This window comes from Scyliorhinus torazame, chromosome 22 (assembly GCF_047496885.1).
Source record: "Scyliorhinus torazame isolate Kashiwa2021f chromosome 22, sScyTor2.1, whole genome shotgun sequence".
NCBI lineage: Eukaryota > Metazoa > Chordata > Chondrichthyes > Carcharhiniformes > Scyliorhinidae > Scyliorhinus > Scyliorhinus torazame.
The window spans coordinates 42761608-42787406 of NC_092728.1; the positions used below are offsets into that span (position 1 = coordinate 42761608).

Below are 25799 nucleotides of genomic sequence, written 5' to 3' on the forward strand. Positions count from 1 at the left end.
CACAGGCGCTTTGCACCATTCTTACATTACGCAACTGAGGATGGATTTTATGACATGGAGGTATGATTCCGGCACATGGGTCCAATAATGAGGTATTCCAATGAGGTTCCAATGTAGAACAGCAGGAAATTCAGCCCATCGCTGACAGGAGGAGGGGATAATTGTGTCGTGCTTTCAGGTAGACGTGAAACACGACTTTGGACTTCTCGCAATATTTTACACTCGTCCGATGTGAATGAGAGCAGAATATCCCAGTAATTGAGTTTAAAGACTTTGTCAAAACAGAAGTATGGACAGACCGCAGAGCACTTTATTACACTTCTACCCCGAGAACTGCCTATGACAAGTCATTAGAAATGCAAAGTACTGTCAAGGGATGTCCATTGCATTCTAAAAGGTGTGAAAAACCCCTTTTACTTCTGAAGGAACAGGATATGGAAAGGGACGTAGGATTGCAATATTATTTATTTATTTAAGTGGTAGAACAGTGCTTAATTGAAATTAACATAGCAGCCATTTTGTTTTATTTGAGATGAAGACCGGCTGAAAACAGCCATTTTGTATGCAGAACCCCAGGACGAATCCTGAGAATCAACTTCTGAGAGGGTTCTTGGCTAATGGAGGACAAAGAAGGAAGGTACTGCGAATGGGAGGTCATGTCTCATTAACTTGATCGGATTTTTTGAGGAAGTGACAAAGATGATTGATGAAGGTAGGTGCAAAGCAAAGGGCAGTGGATGTTGTCGACATGGACTTCAATAAAGCCTATGCAAGGTCCTTCATGGCAGACTAGTACAGAAGGTGAAGTCACATGGGATCAGTAGTGAGCTGGCAAGATGGATACAGAATTGGTTCGGTCATAGAAGGCAGAGGATAGCAGTGGAAGGGTGCTTTTTCGAATGGAGGATTGTGACTAGCGGTGTTCCGCAGGGACTTTTGCTGTTTGGAGTAAAATGTAACTGGCCTGATTAGTAAGTTTGTAGACTACACAAAGGTTGGTGGAATTGCAGGTGACGATGCAGACTGTCAGAGGATACAGCAGGATATAGATCAGTTGGAGACTTGGGCGAAGAGATGGCAGATGGAGTTTAATCTGGACAAATGTGAGGTAATGCATTTTGGAAGGTCTAATAGTGGGAAATATACAGTAAATGGCAGAACCCTCAAGGGTATTGACAGGCAGAGTGATCTGGATGTACAGGTCCACAGGTTGCTGTAAGTGGCAATGCAGTTGGAGAACGCAGCCAAGAAGGCATACGTCATGCTTACCTTCATCGACTGGGACATTGAGTATAAAAATCGGCAAGTCATGCTGCAGCTATATAGAACCTTAGTTAGGCCACACTTGGAATATAGTGTTCAATTCTGGTCGCCACACTACCAGAAGGATGTGGAGGCTTTGAAGAGGGTACAGAAGAGGTTTACCAGGATGTTGCCTGATGCGCAATCAATTGCACAAAGATGCAGATTGGGTACAACTGTGGCTTTATTGCAGTCAGATGCGTGGCCTCCTGCTGAGGCTGGCGAAATGGCAGGGCAATGGAGGTCATGCATATTTATACAGATCTTAGTGGGCGGAGCCAGCCGGCAGGGGCTACCGGCGAATCTGTAGTGCAGGTCCTACCTTACATCCCGTAATGCAGTGGTTCACCACATTCACCCCCTGTTAAAAATGAGTCCGGCGGGGGTGATGTGAAACTATATACAAATAGTGCAATTATGTACAGTGTTAAGAATGGGGAAAACAAGGAAGAAGAAAAAAAATAAAAGTCCATGTTGACGGTCTGGAGTCCGACAAAGGTTCAGCCGATCCGGTGCTTTGGTGCTTCGTTGGGAGCGGCGTAACAGTGGCGGCGAAGTCGGTGGTGGAGGTGGCACCGATGGCGGTGGTGGCGGTGCTGATGCTGGCCAGTCATCGGGGAACTCCGGGAGCGTGCCAAAATCCTCTTCGTCCTCTTGTGCGGAAAGGGGGGGGGGGTTGGTCTGGTGGGGTCAATGTTGGCATGGTGGGGTGGGGGGGGGGCGCATGGGTGGGGGAGTGTGTTGGGGTGGGACCTGACGGTGCCAGGTCCCTGAGTGAGACAGTATCTTGGCGGCCGTCGGGGAACTCCACGTAGGCATATTGAGGGTTGGCGTGGAGCAGGTGAACCCTGTCCACCAAGGGGTCCGCCTTGTGGAGTCGGACTAGCCTACGGAGAAGGGCCGGTCCTGGAGCTGAGAGCCAAGTCGGGAGCAACACCCCGGATGTGGATTTCCTGGGGAAGGTAAAAACACGTTCATGGGGTGTGTTATTAGTGGCGGTGCACAATAGTGACCGGATGGAATGTAGAGCGTCAGGGAGGAACCCCTGCCAGCGAGAGGCTGGGAGGTTCCTGGACTGAAGGGCCAGCTGGACGGCCCTCCAAACTGTCCCATTCTCCCGTTCTACTTGCCCGTTTCCCCGGGGGTTGTAGCTGGTTGTCCTGCTGGAGGCTATACCCCTGCTGAGCATGAACTGACGCAGCTCATCGCTCGTGAATGAGGATCCCCTTTCACTGTGGATGTAGGCGGGGAAACCAAACTGAACGAAGATAGTGTTGAGGGCCTTGATGACGGTGGCAGACGTCATATCGGGGCAGGGGATGGAATCTGGAGTACTTTTTTAAAAAAAGATACTTTATTAAAGTTTTCAAACAGAATTTTTCCACTTTACAAATCAACATAAAAATAGCACAATAACTGATAAATAACATTATTTAAATAAAATAGTGAACTAACAAAGTAACAAAAAATAGTGCTCCCCCCCACCGGGCTGCTGCTGCTGACGATCTATTTTCCCTTAACGTTCCGCGAGATAGTCAAGGAACGGTTGCCACTGCCTGGAGAACCCCTGAGCCGATCCTCTCAGCGCAAATTTCATTCGTTCTAGTTTTATGAACCCTGTCATGTCGTTTATCCAGGCCTCCACGCCGGGGGGTTTCGCTTCTTTCCACATGAGTAAGATCCTTAGCCGGGCTATCAGGGACACAAAGGCCAGAATATCGGCCTCTTTCGCCTCCTGCACTACCGGCTCTTCCGCTACCCCAAATATCGCTAACCCCCAGCCTGGCTTGACCCGGACCTTCACCACCTTTGAGATCACCTTTGCTACTCCCCTCCAGTACTCATCCAGTGCCGGACACGACCAGAACATGTGTGTGTGGTTCGCCGGGCTTCCCAAGCACCTCCCGCAGCTGTCCTCCACTCCGAAGAACCTGCTCAGTCTTGCTCCCGTCATATGTGCTCTGTGTAGAACCTTAAATTGTATCAGGCTAAGCCTGGCACACGAAGATGAGGAATTTATCCTACTTAGGGCATCAGCCCACAGACCCTCCTTAATCTCCTCTCCCAGCTCTTCTTCCCATTTTCCCTTCAGCTCCTCTACCAGCGCCTCCCCCTCGTCTCTCATCTCCTGATATATTTCGGACACTTTGCCCTCCCCGACCTATACCCCGGAAATCACTCTATCTTGGATCCCCTGTGTCGGGAGCAGCGGAAATTCCCTCACCTGTTGCCTCGTAAACGCCCTCACTTGCATGTATCTAAAATTGTTCCCCGGGGGCAACTCATACTTTTCCTCCAGCGCTCCCAGGCTCGCAGACGTCCCGTCGAAAAACAAATCTCTCAGTTTCCTAATTCCTGCCAACTCTGGAACCCTCCGTCCATCTTTCCTGGGACAAACCTATGGTTGTTCCTGATCGGGGACCGCACTGAGGCACCCGTCACCCCCCTGTGTCGCCTCCACTGCCCCCAGATCCTTAAGGTTGCCACCACCACTGGGTTTCTGGTATACCTTTTCGGGGAGAGCGGCAGCGGCGCCGTCACCAGCGCCTTTAGGCTCGTTCCTTTACAGGACGCCATCTCCAGCCTCTTCCACGCCGCCCCCTCTCCCTCCCTCATCCACTTACAAACCATCGCCACATTGGCGGCCCAGTAGTAGTCGTCCAGGTTCGGCAACGCCAGTCCCCCTCTGTCCCTGCTACGCTGCAGGAACCCCCTCCTTACCCTCGGGGTCTTCCCTGCCCACACAAAACTCATAACACTCCTGTCTATTTTCTTGAAAAAGGCCTTCGTGATCAGAATGGGGAGACATTGAAAGACGAAAAGAAACCTTGGGAGAACCATCATTTTTACCGCCTGCACTCTGCCCGCCAATGAGAGCGGCAGCATATCCCACCTCTTGAAATCCTCCTCCATCTGCTCCACCAGTCGCGTCAGATTAAGTTTGTGTAGAGTTCCCCAGCTCCTGGCTACCTGGATCCCCAAATATCGGAAGCTCCTTTCCACTCTCCTTAACGGCAGGGCGTCTATTCCTCTTCCGTGGTCCCCAGGGTGTATTATAAAAAGCTCACTCTTCCCCATATTTAGCCTGTATCCCGGAAAATCTCCAAACTCCCTCAATATCTGCATAACCTCTGTCGTCCCCTCTACAGGATCCGCAACATATAGCAGTAGGTCATCTGCGTAGAGTGACACTCGATGTTTCTCTCCCCCTCTAACCACCCCCCTCCATTTCTTAGAGTCTCTCAACGCTATGGCTAGTGGTTCAATTGCCAACGCGAACAGTAATGGGGACAGGGGACACCCCTGCCTCGTTCCCCTATGTAACCGAAAATACTCTGATCTTTGCCAGTTTGTGACCACACTTGCCACTGGGGCCCCATATAGGAGTCTGACCCAACTGACAAACCCCTCCCCGAACCCAAACCTCCTCAACACCTCCCATAAATACTCCCACTCTACCCTATCGAATGCCTTCTCCGCATCCATCGCCACCACTATCTCTGCCTCCCCCTCTGCTGGGAGCATCATTATCACCCCCAACAGCCGTCAAACTTTGACCTTCAGTTGTCTCCCCTTTACAAACCCTGTCTGGTCTTCATGCACCACCCCGGGACACAATCCTCAATCCTCGTCACCAGCACTTTTGCCAGCAGCTTGGCGTCTACATTTAGGAGTGAGATAGGCCTATATGACCCGCATTGCAGCGGATCTTTATCCCGCTTCAGGATTAGTGATATCGTCGCCTCCGACATTGTCGGGGGTAGAGTCCCCCCTTCTCTGGCCTCGTTAAAGGTTCTCGCCAGCAGCGGGGCCAACAAGTCCACATATTTCCTGTAAAATTCCACCGGGAACCCGTCTGGTCCCGGGGCCTTCCCTGCCTGCATATTCCCCAGGCTTTAGTCACCTCATCCACCTCAATTGGCGCCCCGAGACCTGCCACCTCCTGCTCCTCCACCCTCGGGAACCTTAGTTGGTCCAGAAACTGTTGCGTTCCCTCTTTTCCCTCCGGGGGTTGGGACTTGTATAACCTCTCATAAAAGGTCTTAAACACCTCATTTACCTTCCCTGCTCTCCGCTCCGTAGTTCCCGTTTCATCCCTAACTCCCCAAATCTCCCTCGCTGCTATCCTCTTGCGAAGTTGGTGGGCCAGCAGCCGGCTCGCCTTTTCCCCATACTCATATCTCATCCCCTGTGCCTTCCTCCACTGTGCCTCTGCCTTTCCTGTGGTCATCAGGTCAAACTCCGTCTGAAGTCTTCGCCTCTCTCTATATGGTCCTTCGTCCGGGGCCTCCGCATATCTTTTATCCACCCTCAAAATCTCCCCCACTAATCTCTCCCTTTCTTTGCCCCCTTGTTTCTCCTTGTGAGCTCTAATGGAGATCAACTCTCCCCTAACCACCGCCTTCAGCGCTTCCCATACTACCCCCACCTGGACCTCACCATCGTCATTGGCCTCCAGGTACCTCTCAATACATCCCCGCACCCTTCCACAGACCCCCTCATCCGCCAATAGTCCCACATCCAGTCGCCAGAGTGGGCGCTGCTCCCTCTCCTCTCCTAATTCCAGATCCACCCAGTGCGGGGCATGATCTGAAACGGCTATGGCCGAGTACTCCGTTCCTGCCACCTTCAAGATCAGTGCCCGACTCAAAACAAAGAAATCTATCCGGGAGTATACCTTGTGGACATGGGAGAAAAAGGAGAACTCTTTGGCCAACGGCCTAGCAAATCTCCACGGATCCACTCCTCCCATTTGCTCCATGAACCCCCTAAGCACCTTGGCCGCTGCCGGCCTTCTTCCGGTCCTGGATCTAGACCGGTCTAGCCCTGGATCCAGCACAGTATTGAAATCACCCCCCCATTACCGGCTTCCCACCTCCAGGTCCGGGATACGTCCCAGCATCCGCTTCATAAATCCCGCGTCATCCCAGTTCGGGGCATATACATTTACCAGCACAATCTCCTTTCCCTGCAATCTACCACTCACCATCACATATCTACCCCCGTTATTCACCACTATATTCCTAGCCTCGAACGACACCCGTTTCCCCACCAATATCGCCACCCCTTATTCTTTGCGTCGAATCCTGAGTGGAACACCTGTCCCACCCATCCTTTCCTTAACCTAACCTGATCCGCCACCTTCAGATGCGTCTCCTGAAGCATGACTACATCCGCCTTCAGTCTTTTTAAGTGCGCGAGCACTCGGGCCCTCTTAATCGGCCCATTCAGGCCTCTCACATTCCACGTGATCAGCCGGATTGGGGGGCCAACCCCCCCCCTGCCGACTAGCCATCCCCTATTCTAGGCCAGCTCCCCGTCCGGGTCCCGCGCACTCACCCATCCCCCAGGTGGCGCCTTCCCGTCCCGACCACATCTTCTCTTGCCAGCTCCCCCTTGCTCTCAGCAGCAGCAACCCAGTTAGTTCCCCCCCCGCTAGATCCCCATCTAGCATGGTTACTCCCCCCATGATGCTTCCGAAGGTCAGCTAACTCTAACTGACCCCGGCTTCCCCCGTTCTCTCCTTGACCCCCCTGTGCGTGGAACTCCCTTCCTGCGCCTATCTTCCCGCCATCATCTCCATAGCACGGGAAAAACCCCGCGCTTTCCTATCGGCCCCGCCCCCTATGGCGCAGCTCCCTCATTCCCCATCCCCCCTCTCAGTCTCTTTTTCCACCGGCGCCCACATTTCTCCGTGTCCCCCCATCAAGAGGAGAAAAATTCCCCGTCTATCGTTTCAATACTATAAACCTCCCATTCCCCAATTTACACTTCTGTACAACAATCTCGTTGTCTCCCCCCCCCAACATCAGTCTCTCAGTTCTAGTCCAGTTTCTCTTCTTGGATGAAGGTCCATGCCTCATCCGCCGTTTCGAAGTAGTAGTGCTTGCCCTGGTGCGTGGCCCACAATCACGCCGGCTGCAGCATCCCAAATTTTATTTTCTTCCTGTGAAGCACCGCCTTAGCCCGATTAAAGCTCGCCCTCCTTCTCGCCACCTCCGCGCTCCCGTCCTGATACACTCGTACCACCGCATTCTCCCACCTGCTACTCCGTACCTTCTTGGCCCAGCTCAAGACAGCCTCTCTGTCCGTGAAGCAGTGAAATCTCACCACTATCGCCCTTGGTAGTTCTCCAGCCTTTGATCTTCTCACAAGGATCCGGTGAGCCCCTTCGACCTCCAGGGGGCCCGAGGGGGCCTCAGCCCCCTTTAGCGTATGGAGCATCGTGCTCACATAAGTCCCAAAGTCAGCTCCCTCCGTTCCTTCGGGGAGACCTAGAATCCGGAGGTTCTTCCTCCTCGAGCTGTTCTCCAGGGCTTCAAGCCTTTCGATACATCTCTTATGTAGCGCCTCATGCGTCTCCGTTTTTACCACAAGGCCCTGTATCTCATCCTAATTTTCGGCTGCCTTTGCCTTCACCCCACGGAGCTCTATCGCCTGGGCCTTTTGTGTTTCTTTCAGCCCATCGATTGCCAATAACATCGGCGCCAGCACCTCCTTCTTTAGTTCCTCCACACACCGTCGGAGGAATTCCTGCTGGTCCGGGCCCCATGTCGTCTGGGCTCCATCCGCCGCCATCTTGCTTCTTCCTTCTCTTCTCTGCCGCTACTCCAGAGGATCCTTCGCAATCTGGCCACTGCCACTGGTCTTTTCCATACACACCCGGGGGGACACCTTCCTTCATCACCCCACACTGGGTTTGGTCTGAAAAAATTTCCGTTGGGGCTCCCGAAAAGAGCCGAAAAGTCCGTTAGAACGGGAGCTGCCGAAACGTGCGGCTTAGCAGTGCATCGCCGCAACCGGAAGTCGGAACCTGGAGTGCTCATCGACCACACTGAGAATGTAAGGTTACGGTCGGTGGAGCGGAGGGGCCCTTTGGAATCCACGCTGAGGCGTTCAAAGGGGCGGGAAGCCTTCACCAGGCGCGCACGGTCCGGCAGGTAGAAGTGCGGCTTGCACTCCGCACAGACCTGGCAGTCCCTGGTGACTGTCCTTACTTCCTCGACGGAGTAGGGCAGATTGCGAGCTTTGACCGGATGGTACAGTCGAGTGACCCCCGGGTGACAAAGGCTTTCGTGTAGGGCCCTGAGTGGGTTCACTTGTGCGCTGGCACATGTACCTCGGGAGAGGGCATCTGGGGCTCGTTGAGTTTACCGGGGCGGTACAAAATCTCGTAATTATAGGTGGAGAGCTCGATTCTCCACCCCAAGATTTTATCATTTTTGATCTTGCCCCGCTGTGTGTTATTGAACATGAAGGCTGCTGACCGTTGGTCAGTGAGGCGAGTGAATTTCCTACCGGCCAGGTAATGCCTCCAATGCCGCACAGCTTCAACGATAGCTTGGGCCTCCTTTTCGACGGATGAGTGTCGAATTTCAGAGGCATGAATGGTGCGGGAAAAAAATGCCACGGGTCTGCCTGCGTGGTTTAGAGTGGTGGCAAAGGCGACGTCTGAAGTGTCGCTTTCTACTTGAAAAGGCAGTGACTTGTCCACTGCGCGAATCCCGGCCTTGGCGATATCTGCTCTGATGCGGGCGAAAGCGTGTTGTGCCTCGGCCGCGAGAGGGAATTGGGTGGACTGAATGAGTGGGCGGGCCTTGTCCGCATAGTTTGGGACCCACTGGGCGTAGTAGGAAAAGAACCCCAGGCAGCGTTTGAGGGCCTTGGGCAGTGGGGGAGGGGGAGCTCCATGAGGGGGCGCATGCGGTTGGGGTCGGGCCCGAGAAGTCCGTTTTGGACTACATAGCCGAGAATGGCTAACCGGGTCGTGCTGAACACGCACTTCTCTTTGTTATTGGTCAGGTTGAGAAGAGTGGCAGTGCGGAGGAATTTATTGAGGTTGGCATCGTGGTCCTGCTGGTCAAAACCGTCCACCTGCGTGAGGATTACAAGCTAAAAGTGATCAAAGTATTTTATTTGGACAGGTACCTGATGGCAGAAATAGAGGACCACTAGGCAAATTTGGCTGGAGGGCACTCTTTTTCTAAACATGACTTAAATCACACGCACCTCCAATTGGAGCTAGACGCGGAATACAGAAAATTTGTGACCATTAATATGCACAGAAGCCTCTATGAATATACAAGGTTGCGATTTGGGATGTCATTGACTTATGCTGTTTTCCAGAGAGTCATGGACAACATCCTCCAAGAACTACCGGGAGCGACGGTCTACTTGAATGACGCCCTGATCACAGAAGCTACCAAAAAGGAGCACTTGAGCAACTTGGAGGAAGTCCTCCGCCGGTTTTCTGAAACAGGCATCCGCTTTAAGAGAAGAAAATGCATTTTCTACGTCAAAGGGTATCTTGCCAACCTAGACGATCTAGTAGAGGAGAAGGAGTAGCAATCAACGTCCGAATTGCAGTCATTCTTAGGACTCGGGAATTATTACGGGAAACTTATCCCTGACTTGGCGACCATCCTCGCACAACTGTATGCGCTATTGAAGAAACATTAAGAATGGGCATCAAACAACATGAAGAGCGCCGCAGGAAGAAACCTTCGCCATGGTGAAGTGGAGATTGCCGTCATTTGGGTTGTTGATCCATTATGACCCCTCAAAGCCCCTTTTGGTCACTTGTAATGCCTCCCCATATGGAATTAAAGAGGTATTAGCCCACCTCATGGACGACGGAAAGGAGGGACTGGTAGCTTAAGAATTTGCCCGCTGCGGAGGGCAACTATGCTCAAATTGGGAAAGAAGGTCTGGTCATCGTCTTTGCAGTGAGGAAACGGAGCACAAACCATTGCTCGGATTGTTTAAAGAGGACAAGGTGATTCCGCTAATAGAATCTGCCCAGATACAGCATTGGATTCTATTGTTAGCGGTGTACGAGTACGGGCTTGAATATCGCCAGTCACGCAGGTCGCAAACATCGACACTTTGAGCCTGCTCCAGTTGCCAACACACCCCCCATCTCCACCAAGAACTGACAAGATTGTATCGACCTTAAATTATATGGATGCCTTGCCGGTCACCGCCACACAAGTTTGTGATTGGACACAGAAAGACTTAGTCCTTAAAAAGTTATGCCATATCATTTTACACAGAGGCCAGCAAGGGAAGCTGCCTAAGAACTTGTGGGCTATTGAGACCAAGCAGCAAGAGCTTAGCGTGGGGGACGGTATCCGCTTGTGGGGAGCTGACGTGGTGATCCCAGTCAGGGCAGACAAGTCATACTTCAAGATCTATACAATGAACACCCAGGGGTGACAAAGATGGAAATGCTAGCCAGGAGCTAAGTATAGTGGCCAGGCCTAGAGGCCAAGATATTGACCGGAGTGGCACCAGCAGAACTGTTGACGGGCCGGAGGCTCAGAACCCGCAATAGCCTAACGTTGCCTGATATTAGCTGGAAAGTAGAAAGGAGACAAGACCTTCCAAGGAAGTACTAAAGCAGGCGGATGCAGTAGAGGTTTCCACCTGGTAGGGTGCAGTATACGTCTGAAACTTCGAAGACAATGCCTGGTGGATTTCAGGGACCGTGATGAAACATACTGGACTGGTATCGTACACGATAAAAACAAGGGGATGGACTGTGTGGAAACACCTGGACCACATCCAGAGCAGGGAGCCAGTGTCAGGGCAAACCCCATCAGAGGAACATCTTCAGCCCTGCCGGACTAGCACAAGGGAGCACGGTAGCATAGTAGGGCAGCACGGTAGCATAGCGGTTAGTGCAATTGCGTCACAGCTCCAGGGTCCCAGGTTCGATTCCCGGCTGGGTCACTGTCTGTGCAGAGTCTGCACGTTCTCCCCGTGTGTGCGTGGGTTTCCTCCGAGTGCTCCGGTTTCCTCCCACAGTCCAAAGATGTGCAGGTTAGGTGGATTGGCCATGCTAAATTGCCCTTAGTGTCCAAAATTGCCCTTAGTGTTGGTTGAGTGGGGTTACTGGGTTATGGGGACAGGGTGGTGTGGGCTTGGGTAGGGTGCTCTTTCCAAGAGCCGGTGCAGACTCGATGGGCCGAATGGCCTCCTTCTGCACTGTAAATTCTATGAATTCCATGAGCCTGGGGACATCACCCTCTAGGGGTCGCGACACAGATGCGTGAGGTGGAGGATACATGATCCAATATGGAGACTCAGGCATCTGGACTTTCGGACAATAGCCTCACCAGGAAATGGTCGTCGATGGTGCCCCCCAGATGATCAACAAGAAAATGATGTTCCCCGACACGTTACACATCCCTGACCTAGCTTCACGACAGCTGGAGGCGCAACTGTGGTAATGTGGAGAAGACCACCTTCTCCGCTCCCAATTGATCTCCCCATTGGATTCATGGAGTACATACTGCCCCGCTAATGGACGGAGGCCCAACAACGGGCTGGTTAATTCCCTGAAACAAGCCTAGGAGAGAGCCGGCATATCAGGATGTTCCTGGCTGAGACTTGGAGTGTTTATTAGTTGCTATATTTTATTTCCTCGATGTGAATTGGAAATAAATTGCTTTTGAATTACCTTTTCGGGTCTCCTCATTGACTATAATCGTTCGCTTGGAGTTTATTGTTGCAACCATTTAATATAAAAATTGTACATATTCCCAGAATGGACAATATTATTGCAGATGCATTGTCACAAAGTTAAATGTTGATAAGAGGCAGATATAAGTATTTGTGGAACTTAGGCAGTGAGTGGGAAAGAAAAGATAAATGGATGTGTGTTTTTTGTCACATACCTTATGATGGAATGTCCTTTAAGCAGAGGACTCCAGCAGAAGCAGCCCGCTTGTGGGGACATTGTGTTCCAAGTTTTGTATTTTGGAGAGGAGAAACCAGACACTTCGGCACTGATAGATTGGCTTGCCAATAGATGGATCTCTGTGTCTCTTTGGAACCCTGGATATGCGTTATCCCTTCTACTGGGAATTCAATTTCAGTACAAAATTAAAAGAAAGTTCCAACTAAGCTAGTCAGATTGATTGTCTTTAGCAATTCAAATACAGTAGTTGGATTCAAAATACAACATTATATTTCTTGGTAATTTCTTTAAATCAAGATGCACAGTATAAAGACAACTGAGTGATTTAAAACAAAAGAAAATGGCAATTTTGCAAAGCAAGCAGAATAGGTTTCAGAAAAAAGGTTAGAGTGATTCTGGGAAAAAAAAGAAGTATTTTCTCACCCGACAACTGACCTTTTAAGGAGATTACTATCTTAGGGAGGTGGTGTAGCTCTGTTATTTAAGGATGACACCCGGGCAACAGTAAGGGATGACATCGGTGCTATGGAGGATAAGGTTGAATCCATTTGGGTGGAAATCAGGAATAGTAAGGCGAAAAAGTCACTGAAAGGAGTAGTCTATAGGCCACCAAATAGTAACATTATGGTGGGGCAGGCAATAAACAAAGAAATAACTGATGCATGTAGAAATGGTACAGCAGTTATCATGGGGGATTTTAATCTACTTGTCGATTGGTTTAACCAGGTCGGTCAAGGCAGCCTTGAGGAGGGGTTTATAGAATGTATCCGCGATAGTTTCCTAGAACAGTATGTAATGGAACCTACGAGGGAACAAGCGGTCCTAGATCTGGTCCTGTGTAATGAGACAGGATTGATTCAGGATCTCATAGTTAGGGATCCTCTCGGAAGGAGCGATCACAATATGGTGGAATTTAAAATACAGATGGAGGGTGAGAAGGTAAAATCAAGCACTAGTGTTTTGTGCTTAAACAAAGGAGATTACAATGGGATGAGAGAAGAACTAGCTAAGGTAGACTGGGAGCAAAGACTTTATGGTGAAACAGTTGAGGAACAGTGGAGAACCTTCCAAGCGATTTTTCACAGTGCTCAGCAAAGGTTTATACCAACAAAAAGGAAGGACGGTAGAAAGAGGAAAAATCGACCGTGGCTATCTCAGGAAATAAGGGAGAGTATCAAATTGAAGGAAAAAGCATACAAAGTAGCAAAGATTACTGGGAGACTAGAGGACTGGGATATCTTTAGGGGGCAACAGAAAGCTACTAAAAAAGCTATAAAGAAGAGTAAGATAGATTATGAGAGTAAACTTACTCAGAATATAAAAACAGATAGTAAAAGTTTCTACAAATATATAAAACAAAAAAGAGTGGCTAAGGCAAATATTGGTCCTTTAGCGGATGAGAAGGGAGATTTAATAATGGGAGATGTGGAAATGGCTGAGGAACTGAACAGGTTTTTTGGGTCGGTCTTCACAGTGGAAGACACAAATACCATGCCAGTGACTGATGGAAATGAGGCTATGACAGGTGAGGACCTTGAGAGGATTGTTATCATCAAGGAGGTAGTGATGGGCAAGCTAATGTGGCTAAAGGTAGACAAGTCTCCTGGCCCTGATGGAATGCATCCCAGAGTGCTAAAAGAGATGGCTAGGGGAATTGCAAATGTACTAGTGATAATTTACCAAAATTCACTAGACTCTGGGGTGGTCCCGGCGGATTGGAAATTAGCAAATGTGACACCACTGTTTAAAAAAGGAGGTAGGCAGAAAGCGGGTAATTATAGGCCAGTGAGCTTAACTTCGGTAGTAGGGAAGATGCTGGAATCTATCATTAAGGAAGAAATAGCGAAGCATCTGGATGGAAATTGTCCCATTGGGCAGACGCAGCATGGGTTCATAAAGGGCAGGTCATGCCTAATTAATTTAGTGGAAATTTTTGAGGACATTACCAGTGCGGTAGATAACGGGGAGCCAATGGATGTGGTATATCTGGATTTCCAGAAAGCCTTTGACAAGGTGCCACACAAAAGGTTGCTGCATAAGATAAAGATGCATGGCATTAAGGGGAAAGTAGTAGCATGGATAGAGGATTGATTAATTAATAGAAAGCAAAGAGTGGGGATTAATGGGTGTTTCTCTGGTTGGCAAAACGTAGCTAGTGGTGTCCCTCAGGGATCAGTGTTGGGCCCACAACTGTTCACAATTTCCATAGATGATTTGGAGTTGGGGACCAAGTGCAATGTGTCCACGTCTGCAGACGACACTAAGATAAGTGGTAAAGCAAAAAGTGCAGAGGATACTGGAAGTCTGCAGAGGGATTTGGATAGGCTAAGTGAATGGGCTAGGGTCTGGCAGATGGAATACAATGTTGACAAATGTGAAGTTATCCATTTTGGTAGGAATAACAGCAAAAGGGATTATTATTTAAATGATAAAATATTAAAACATGCTGCTGTGCAGAGAGACCTGGGTGTGCTAGTGCATGAGTCACAAAAAGTTGGTCTACAGGTGCAACAGGTGATTAAGAAGGCAAATTGAATGTTGTGCTTCATTGCTAGAGGGATGGAGTTTGAGACTAGGGAAGTTATGCTGCAATTGTATAAGGTGTTAGTGAGGCCACACCTGGAGTATTGTGTTCAGTTTTGGTCTCCTTACTTGAGAAAGGACGTACTGGCACTGGAGGGTGTGCAGAGGAGATTCACTAGGTTAATCCCAGATCTGAAGGGGTTGCATTACGACATTGAAAACAGCGCGGGAGCTGAGTGAGCCGGGGCAGTGAAAACAGCGCGGGAGGTGAGTGAGCCAGGACATTGAAAACAGCGTGGGAGGTGAGTGAGCCGGGACAGTGAAAACAGCGCGGGAGCTGAATGAGCCGGGACATTGAAAACACCGCGGGAGGTAAGTGAGCCGGGACAGTGAAAACAGCGCGGGAGGTGAGTGAGCCGGGACAGTGAAAACAGCGCGAGAGGTGAGTGAGCCGTGACAGTGAAAACAGCGCGGGTGCTGAGTGAGCCGGGACAGTGAAAACAGCGCGAGAGGTGAGTGAGCCGGGACAGTGAAAACAGTGCGAGAGGTGAGTGAGCCGGGACAGTGAAAACAGCGCAGGAGCTGAGTGAGCCAGGACAGTGAAAACAGCGCGAGAGGTGAGTGAGCTGGGACAGTGAAAACAGCGCGAGAGGTGAGTGAGCCGGGTCAGTGAAAACAGCGCGGGAGCTGAGTGAGCCGGGACATTGAAAACAGCACGGGAGATTTAAAAAGCGCGGGAGATTTAAAAAGCGCAGGAGCTGCGAGTCAGAGCGGAGATTTTAAAAGATCGCGGCCTAATTTCGGGAGCCGTTCGGAGGAGGAGCAGTCTCTGTCAGGGAGAGAACCTGAGAACATCTAAGACACTCAGAAGGTAAGAAGGTATGTAAGCGATTTTTACTCATTTTTAATTTTATACCTTTTTCAAATTGTGTGTGTTGGGGGGAAACTGAAGTGACATCACAGAAAAGCTGTGACCTGAGTGGCTGGTTGGGAATCTACACTAAATTTAAAAAATGAAGCATTGGTAACTAATTAAACATAATTACTTAATTATAATTTAGAGGGGTATCTAAGCCAGATTTCGGAGAGTACTATATTTAGCTTTCGCATTTATATTAGAAATCTAGTGCTAGGAAACAGATAATTAACATTAACTTTGAAATTTTTTTTTAAAAATAGAAATTTTAAAAAAAACTTTTAATTTTAATTAATTGACACAATGTCAGTTAGAGGGGTGCAGTGCTCAGACTGTGAGATGTGGCAGGTCTGGGAGGCTTCCAGCGTCCCGGATGGCTTCATCTGCAGAAAGTGCACCCAACTGGAGCTCCTCACAGACTGCATGGTTCGGTTGGAGCAGCAATTGGATGCACTTAGGAGCATGCAGGTGGCGGAAAGCGTCATAAATCGCAGTTATATAAATGTGGTCACACCCAAGGTGCAGGCAGAGAAATGGGTGACCACCAGAAAGGGCAGGCAGTCAGTGCAGGAATCCCCTGTGGTTGTCCCCCTCTCGAACAGGTATACCCCTTTGGATACTGTCAGGGGGGATAGCCTATCAGGGGAAAACAGCAGCAGCCAGAGCAGTGGCACCACGGCTGGCTCTGATGTTCAGAAGGGAGGGTCAAAGCGCAGAAGAGCAATAGTAATAGGGGACTCTATAGTCAGGGGCACAGATAGGCTCTTCTGTGGACGTGAAAGAGACTCCAGGATGGTATGTTGCCTCCCTGGTGCCAGGGTCCAGGATGTCTCCGAACGGCTAGAGGGCATCCTGAAGGGGAGGGCAAACAGGCAGAGGTCATTGTACGTATTGGTACTAATGACATAGGCAGGAAGGGGCATGAGGTCCTGCAGCAGGAGTTCAGGGAGCTAGGCAGAAAGTTAAAAGACAGGACCTCTAGGGTTGTAATCTCGGGATTACTCCCTGTGCCACGTGCCAGTGAGGCTAGAAATAGGAAGATAGAGCATCTAAACACGTGGCTAAACAGCTGGTGTAGGAGGGAGGGTTTCCGTTATCTGGACCACTGGGAGCTCTTCCGGGGCAGGTGTGACCTATATAAGAAGGACGGGTTGCATCTAAACCGGAGAGGCATAAATATCCTGGCCGCGAGGTTTGCTAGTGTCACACGGGAGGGTTTAAACTAGTATGGCAGGGGGGTGGGCACGGGAGCAATAGGTCAGAAGGTGAGAGCATTGAGGGAGAACTAGGGAATAGGGACAGTGGGGCTCTGAGGCAGAGCAGACAGGGAGAAGTTGCTGAACACAGCGGGTCTGGTGGCCTGAAGTGCATATGTTTTAATGCAAGAAGTATTACGGGTAAGGCAGATGAACTTAGAGCTTGGATTAGTACTTGGAACTATGATGTTGTTGCCATTACAGAGACCTGGTTGAGGGAAGGGCAGGATTGGCAGCTAAACGTTCCAGGATTTAGATGTTTCAGGCGGGATAGAGGGGGATGTAAAAGGGGAGGCGGAGTTGCGCTACTGGTTAGGGAGAATATCACAGCTGTACTGCGGGAGGACACCTCAGAGGGTAGTGAGGCTATATGGGTAGAGATCAGGAATAAGAAGGGTGCAGTCACAATGTTGGGGGTTTACGACAGGCCTCCCAACAGTCAGCGGGAGATAGAGGAGCAGATAGGTAGACAGATTTTGGAAAAGAGTAAAAACAACAGGGTTGTGGTGATGGGAGACTTCAACTTCCCCAATATTGACTGGGACTCACTTAGTGCCAGTGGCTTAGACGGGGCGGAGTTTGTAAGGAGCATCCAGGAGGGCTTCTTAAAACAATATGTAGACAGTCCAACGAGGGAAGGGGCGGTACTGGACCTGGTATTGGGGAATGAGCCCGGCCAGGTGGTAGATGTTTGAGTAGGGGAGCATTTCGGTAACAGTGACCACAATTCAGTAAGTTTTAAAGTACTGGTAGACAAGGATAAGAGTGGTCCTAGGATGAATGTGCTAAATTGGGGGAAGGCTAATTATAACAATATTAGGCGGGAACTGAAGAACATAGATTGGGGGCGGATGTTTGAGGGCAAATCAACATCTGACATGTGGGAGGCTTTCAAGTGTCATTTGAAAGGAATTCAGGACCGGCATGTTCCTGTGAGGAAGAAGGATAAATACGGCAATTTTCGGGAACCTTGGATAACGAGAGATATTATAGGCCTCGTCAAAAAGAAAAAGGAGGCATTTGTCAGGGCTAAAAGGCTGGGAACAGACGAAGCCTGCGTTGAATATAAGGAAAGTAGGAAGGAACTTAAGCAAAGAGTCAGGAGGGCTAGAAGGGGTCACGAAAAGTCATTGGCAAATAGGGTTAAGGAAAATTCCAAGGCTTTTTACACGTACATAAAAAGCAAGAGGGTAACCAGGGAAAGGGTTGGCCCACTGAAGGATAGGCAAGGGAATCTATGTGTGGAGCTAGAGGAAATGGGCGAGGTACTAAATGAATACTTTGCATCAGTATTCACCAAAGAGAAGAAATTGGTAGATGTTGAGTCTGGAGAAGGGTGTGTAGATAGCCTGGGTCACATTGAGATCCAAAAAGACGAGGTGTTGGGTGTCTTAAAAAATATTAAGGTAGATAAGTCCCCAGGGCCTGATGGGATCTACCCCAGAATACTGAAGGAGGCTGGAGAGGAAATTGCTGAGGCCTTGACAGAAATCTTTGGATCCTCACTGTCTTCAGGGGATGTCCCGGAGGACTGGAGAATAGCCAATGTTGTTCCTCTGTTTAAGAAGGGTAGCAAGGATAATCCAGGGAACTACAGGCCGGTGAGCCTTACTTCAGTGGTAGGGAAATTACTGGAGAGAATTCTTTGAGACAGGATCTACTCCCATTTGGAAGCAAATGGACGTATTAGTGAGAGGCAGCATGGTTTTGTGAAGGGGAGGTCGTGTCTCACTAACTTGATAGAGTTTTTCGAGGAGGTCACTAAGGTGATTGATGCAGGTAGGGCAGTGGATGTTGTCTCTGTGGACTTCAGTAAGGCCTTTGACAAGGTCCCTCGTGGTAGACTAGTACAAAAGGTGAAGTCACACGGGATCAGGGGTGAGCTGGCAAGGTGGATACAGAACTGGCTAGGTCATAGAAGGCAGAGAGTAGCAATGGAAGGATGCTTTTCTAATTGGAGGGCTGTGACCAGTGGTGTTCCACAGGGATCAGTTGGGACCTTTGCTGTTTGTAGTACATATAAATGATTTGGAGGAAAATGTAACTGATCTGATTAGTAAGTTTGCAGATGACACAAAGGTTGGTGGAATTGGAGATAGCGATGAGGACTGTCAGAAGATACAGCAAGATTTAGATTGTTTGGAGACTTGGGCGGAGAGGTGGCAGATGGAGTTTAATCCGGACAAATGTGAGGTAATGCATTTTGGAAGGTCTAATGCAGGTAGGGAATATACAGTGAATGGTAGAACCCTCAAGAGTATTGAAAGTCAAAGAGATCTAGGAGTACAGGTCCACAGGTCACTGAAAGGGCAACACAGGTGGAGAAGGTAGTCAAGAAGGCATACGGCATGCTTGCCTTCATTGGCCGGGGCATTGAGTATAAGAATTGGCAAGTCATGTTGCAGCTGTATAGAACCTTAGTTAGGCCACACTTGGAGTATAGTGTTCAATTCTGGTCGCCACACTACCAGAAGGATGTGGAGGCTTTAGAGAGGGTGCAGAAGAGATTTACCAGAATGTTGCCTGGTATGAAGGGCATTAGCTATGAGGAGCGGTTGAATAAACTCAGTTTGTTCTCACTGGAATGAAGGAGGTTGAGGGGCGACCTGATAGAGGTCTACAAAATTATGAGGGGCATAGACAGAGTGGATAGTCAGAGGCCTTTCCCCCCGGTAGAGGGGTCAATTACTAGGCGGCATAAGTTTAAGGTAAGAGGGGCAATGTTTAGAGTAGATGTACGAGGCAAGTTTTTTACGCAGAGTGTAGTGGGTGCCTGGAACTCGCTACCGGAGGAGGTGGTGGAAACAGGGACGATAGTGACATTTAAGGTGCATCTTGACAAATATATGAATAGGATGGGAATAGAGGGATACGGACCCAGGAAGTGTAGAAGATTGTAGTTTTGTCGGGCAGCATGGTCGGCACGGGCTTGGAGGGCTGAAGGGCCTGTTCCTGTGTTGTACATTTCTTAGTTCTTTGTTCTTTGTTTGAGACGTTGAGTAGACTGGGACTGTACTCGTTGGAATTTAGAAGGATGAGGGGGGATCTTATAGAAACATAGAAAATTATGAAGGGAGTAGATAGGATCGATGCGGGCAGGTTGTTTCCACTGGCGGGTGAACGCAGAACTAGGGGGCATAGCCTCAAAATAAGGGGAAGTAGATTTAGGACTGAGTTTAGGAGGAACGTCTTCACCCAAAAGGATGTGAATCTATGGAATTCCTTGCCCAGTGAAGCAGTAGAGGCTCCTTCATTAAATGTTTTTAAGATAAAGGTAGATAGTTTTTTGAAGAATAAAGGGATTAAGGGTTATGGTGTTCTAGCCGGAAAGTGGAGCTGAGTCCACAAAAGATCAGCCATGATCTCATTGAATGGTGGAGCAGGCTCGAGGGGCCAGATGGCCTACTCCTGCTTCTAGTTCTTATGTTCGGAAAGTTTTGCCCTCTTCACAGTTGTGATTGGCTTTAACTAATATATAAACCACTGAATTCGACCAAACTGTCTGTCAATGTAAGAGATAAATGATTTGGGGTAATTTTCCATAACATTGTCTGAGCGAAACACATTTCCCACCAGGACTTATCACCATGGACTGACTGGTCGTTACCATGGAAACGGAACTGGGACCTCAGCCCAGTTCTTTAACACAAAGGGTCTTTCTGCTATTTGACCTTGCTGTCTCTAACAGTTTACACAACTTGCAAATTATGAACATTTTCAGACTTATCTGATGAATTCCCAGTTAGTCAGCTTCACTTACTCTCATGGTTGATATGATTCAGTCAATTACTCCCAATGATTTCTTATTTAAACCCCTTATCTACCTCATCTGTAGCTAAACACAAAATCTGATTTCTATCAGGCACCAAGCTAATCTCAGGAACCAGATTTGGAGGAAGTCAGCTCAATTGGTTGGCTGTCAACCGGTCAGTTGGCCAGGGACAGTGTTCTGCCTGACAACAGTCAGTGATTGGTTCCTGCATGATGCTTCTGAGAGGGGCTGCACGGTAGCATTGTGGATAGCACAATTGCTTCACAGCTCCAGGGTCCCAGGTTCGATTCCGGCTTGGGTCACTGTCTGTGCGGAGTCTGCACATCCTCCCCGTGTGTGCGTGGGTTTCCTCCGGGTGCACCGGTTTCCTCCCACAGTCCAAAGATGTGCAGGTTAGGTGGATTGGCCATGATAAATTGCCCTTAGTGTCCAAAATTTCCCTTAGTGTTGGGTGGGGTTGCTGGGTTATGGGGATAGGGTGGAGGTGTTGACCTTGGGTAGGGTGCTCTTTCCAAGAGCCGGTGCGGACTCGATGGGCCGAATGGCCTCCTTCTGCACTGTAAATTCTATGATAATCTATGAGAGAGAACTTGGCAGAAGTGATTAGACCTTGGAAGGAGAAGAATCACACTCTCTTTTGCTGAAATAAACTGATTTATTGTTCTTAAACCAGTGAGTGCATGGCACAACTTTGCTGTAAACTTGAAATGATCCTGAAGCTACAGAAAAAGTAGACGACCTGTGTTGCGACTCTGTGTCAAGTGGGGCTGGAATTGACCACATGCTAGCCGAGAGTCTCGTGACAATACAGAGAGTGAGATAAAGACTATTGTACTCCACAACTCCAAACTTCTAATTAACCGTAAAACCTCTACTCAGCATCAGGATTCGCATGATCCGGCCTGATTGGCTGAATGGGTCATATGACTCCCCATGAACTCTCCCATTAAGGGGGCATTCTACCACAAAGTATCTTTTCCCCTTAACCTGCATTTTAATCTTTTTATCTGTATTTTAGTGAATAACTATCACTAGTTACTTAAATAATTTTCAGCAGTAGTTTTCTAATGTTCTTGTTTCAGACTGAAGTTTGTCTGCAGGGTTATTTTTAAATTGAACTGTTAAGGCTCATGTCAACTCATATTGGTGAAAGTATTTGTTTTGTAACAGGATTGGCTTAGTGCTCAAACCTCTGGAACTTACTGGACTGGACTCAATGATCGGGCAACTGAATCTGTTTTCCAGTGGACAACTAATAATTCTCTGAGTGCTACTCTGGTGCCGTAAGTTCCAATTGTTTTATTTCATTCATTTTTTTCAGTTTATTTTTGTTTCTATATTTGAACATGGGTGGAAGCATAGAATGAAACCATTTAGCTCACTTGGCTAGATTGCTAGTGTGTGGTTCAGAATAACACCAACAACATGAGTTTGATTCCAGTTCTGGTTGGGGGAAATTCATCCTGCCGCTGAAGGGAAAAAACTTTGGCACAGGTATCGTGCCGCATTTGTGGCAGATATTCACCTGCCCCAGTGTTATGGGAGAGGTGTTTTCAGAACCCCAAAATGTATCATGGAGTTCAACCAACCTCCCTCTTTAATGTATTTGTTGCTTTTCCAAGCACACGGCTTGTTCTCCAGGTGTGATACAGCAATTATGGACAAATGGTTTTTAAACACAAAACAATGTTTATTCCATGAACTCAACTTAACCTCTTAAATAGACATTGGACCTCTTAACACCCCTTACTTCAAAGATAACCCCGAAAATATTACAACACTAAATAATCCTTCAGTTATTCCTTTCAACATCCCAGAGACTTAACACCTTTAAACAGAAACACATCAGGTTAAAGGCATTACTTTTATGAGTTTAAATCACCCAAGTGACCCGGAGATAGTCATTCATGGCAGAGATCACAGCAGATCCAGCTCACTGCAAACACAGACACTCCCAAGCTCTTTTCAAACTGAAACTAGAAAACTGCAAAATGGCTGATCTAAAGCCCAGCTCCACCCACACTCTGACATCACTGCATTTCTGAAAGGTACATTGCTTAAACACCCATTTCTTAAAGGCACTCTCACATGACACCTCCCCCCAAGAAAAAAAAAACCATCAACTTCAAGATGGTTTCATTTTTCACTTTTGCACCATCCACTAAGAAATGCACACAGTAAAAATACTTTTTTGTTTCAGAAAAAAACCCACATGCAAACAGACATAATAATAAAGTCCATCTTTCCCGTTCTTCTTCCTCCAACCAAAATCCTTCTCGATTGACAGTCTCTTTGAACAAAGTCTCTGCACGATCCATCCATCCCTCTACTCCTCGGCATTTCTCTTTAGAATCAGATACTTTAGTTCAATCTGACCACAGAGTCCCTTGCAATTCTCCAATACAGGAGCATTGGTGATCACAGCTTTCAGCCAGTCAAATGCCTGTTGAAAATTCGCTGTCCATTGAAATTTTTGACGTTTATTTAGCAAGTCCATCAGTGGAGTAATCACGGCACAAAACTTTTGCACAAATGTTCGATCAAATCCACTCATGCTAAGAAATCGCATTATTTCCCTTCGTCTTGAGGGTATCGGAAACTTTGCAAGGAAAGTGATTCTGGCTTCACCAAATTCACTTTCGGCTAGGTTCATCACCAAACCCGCCACCTGAAGTCGTTCGAAGAACTCCATACGATGTTTTAAAAGTTCTTTCCATGTCTGGAAGTTGGAAATAAAAGCAGATTGTCCCACTTTCTCAATGCAATCCTTTAAACGTAGGATAGGATAAGAGTCCATTCTTGTAACTGCATGCACCTTTCGATAGTTCACACACAACTATTGGGTACCGTCTGGTTTAGGTACCATCACTATGGGTGAGCTCCAGTGGCTGCAACCCACTTCAATTATGCCATTTTAAAGCATACTCTCAATCTCTCTGTTAACCTTTGCCAGTTTTAAAGGATTAAGTCTATATGGATGTTGTTTGATTGGAACAGCATTTCCCACATCTACATCATGTACAGCCATTTTAGTACTTCCCAATTTATCTCTGCAAACTTGCCCATGTGATATCAATAACTTTTTCAGGTCAGTTTGTTTTTCCTCTGGAAGGTAACTTAACAATTCATCCCAATTTTTAAGAACATCCTCATTTTCCAATTTAATTTCAGGTATGTCAAATTCACAGTCATCTGGATTTGGTTCATCACTTTGAGTTAGAATCATTAAAACCTCCTTTTTCTCTCATTCCCTTTCAAAGTACCTTTTAAGCATATTCACATGACACACTCGGTGAGTCTTCCTTCTATCTGGTGTTTTTACCACATAGTTCACCTCACTTAATTTCCTTTCAATCTGATATGGTCCACAAAACCTAGCTTTTAAAGGCTCCCCTACCATTGGTAACAACACTAAAACTTTATCCCCACTGGCAAAACTACGAACTTTGGATTTCTTGTCCGCTACCCTTTTCATCACATTTTGTGCAACTTTCAAATGTTGTCTAGCCAATTCACTTGCTCTATTTAATCGTTCTCTAAAATTTGACATGTAATCCAATAGTGTAATTTCCGATTTTCCACCCACCAATTTTTCCTTAATCAATTTAAGTAGTCCTCTTACCTCATGACCAAAAATTAGTTCAAAAGGACTAAATTTGGTAGACTCATTAGGTGCATCCCTAATTGCAAACGATACGAATGGGATTCCTTTATCCCAATCCTCTGGATAATCTTGACAATACGCCCTCAACATTGTCTTTAATGTCTGATGCCACCTTTCTAACGCTCCCTGCGATTCTGGATGGTACGTAGTTGATTTAAATTGTTTTATTCCTAAGCTATCCATAACTTCCTTGAATAACTTTGAAGTAAAATTCGATCCTTGATCCGATTGAATTTCTGTGGGTAGTCCACATCGAGTAAAGAATTTAAGTAACTCCTCCACAATCCTTTTAGCTGTAATATTACTGACTGGAATGGCCTCTGGAAACCTAGTAGACACATCCATTATAGTCAAAAGATATTGATTCCCACTTTTTGTTTTAAGAAGCGGTCCTACACAATCAATTATGACCCTCATAAAAGGTTCCTCAAATGCTGGAATGGGTATTCAGGGCGCTGGTTTTATCACTGCTTGAGGCTTCCCTATCAGTTGACATGTGTGACATGATTGACAAAATTTAACTACATCTTTATGTAGTCCAGGCCACTAAAAATGTTTCTGGATTTTAGCTTGAGTTTTCCTTATTCCCAAATGACCTCCCACTGGTACCTCATGTGCAACTCGCAACACCTTCTTTCTATACCCGACCGGCAATACTACTTGATGAACTTCTGCCCACTTTTCATCCGCCTGCATATGTACAGGTCTCCATTTTCTCATCAAGACATTATTTTTACGGTAATAACACTCTAGTATACTCTCAGATTCCTCTTCCGTATATGCTTTCTGATATATCCGCTTAATTTCTACATCTGTCTATTGTAACTCCGCCAATTTTCCTGAACTAAAAATATCCGCCTCATCCTCCATCTGTTCTTATTCTTGTTCAACCATCTGACCAAAAATCGTTTCTGATAATTGCACTTCATTTTTATCTTCACTATTTGATTTCTCCTCTTGTCTTACCCTGTGACTTTGCAACCTTGTTACTACACAATCTGGACAAAAATCCCAGGATATTCGTCCTTCAACACTTCAGTTGTCTGATTTTCCACTGGCTTATCCCACAGGAGGCATCATTCCCACCTGCGACCCAGCAAAATCATTACCCAAGATAAACTGTATTCCTGGACAAGATAGTTTATCTATTACTCCTACTACCACTTCACCACTCTTCACTGGACTTTCCAACCTCACCTTATAGAACATAGAACGATACAGCGCAGTACAGGCCCTTCGGCCCACGATGTTGCACCGCCATGGGAAGTCAAAAAACAAAAGCCATCTAACCTACACTATGCCATTATCATCCATATGCTTATCCAATAAACTTTTAAATGCCCTCAATGTTGACGAGTTCACTACTGTTGCAGGTAGGGCATTCCACCACTGTCCACCCTATCTAACCCTCTGATCATTTTGTATGCCTCTATTAAGTCTCCTCTTAACCTTCTTCTCTCTAACGAAAACAACCTCAAGTCCATCAGCCTTTCCTCATAAGGTTTTCCCTCCATACCAGACAACATCCTGGTAAATCTCCTCTGCACCCGTTCCAAAGCTTCCACGTCCTTCCTATAATGAGGTGACCAGAACTGTACGCAATACTCCAAATGCGGCCGTGCCAGAGTTTTGTACAGCTGCAACATGACCTCATGACTCCGGAA

General features: G+C 47.6%; 1 protein-coding gene across 1 annotated transcript in view; it reads left to right on the forward strand.

Annotated features, from left to right (window-relative positions):
- LOC140398806 (uncharacterized) overlaps positions 1-25799 on the forward strand; it is a 119152-nt gene that overhangs the window by 15915 nt on the left and 77438 nt on the right. Inside the window, exon 2 of the mRNA XM_072487771.1 lies at positions 21642-21754. Within this exon, the coding sequence (XP_072343872.1) occupies positions 21642-21754 (113 nt within the window). The remainder of the gene's footprint in view (positions 1-21641; positions 21755-25799) is intronic.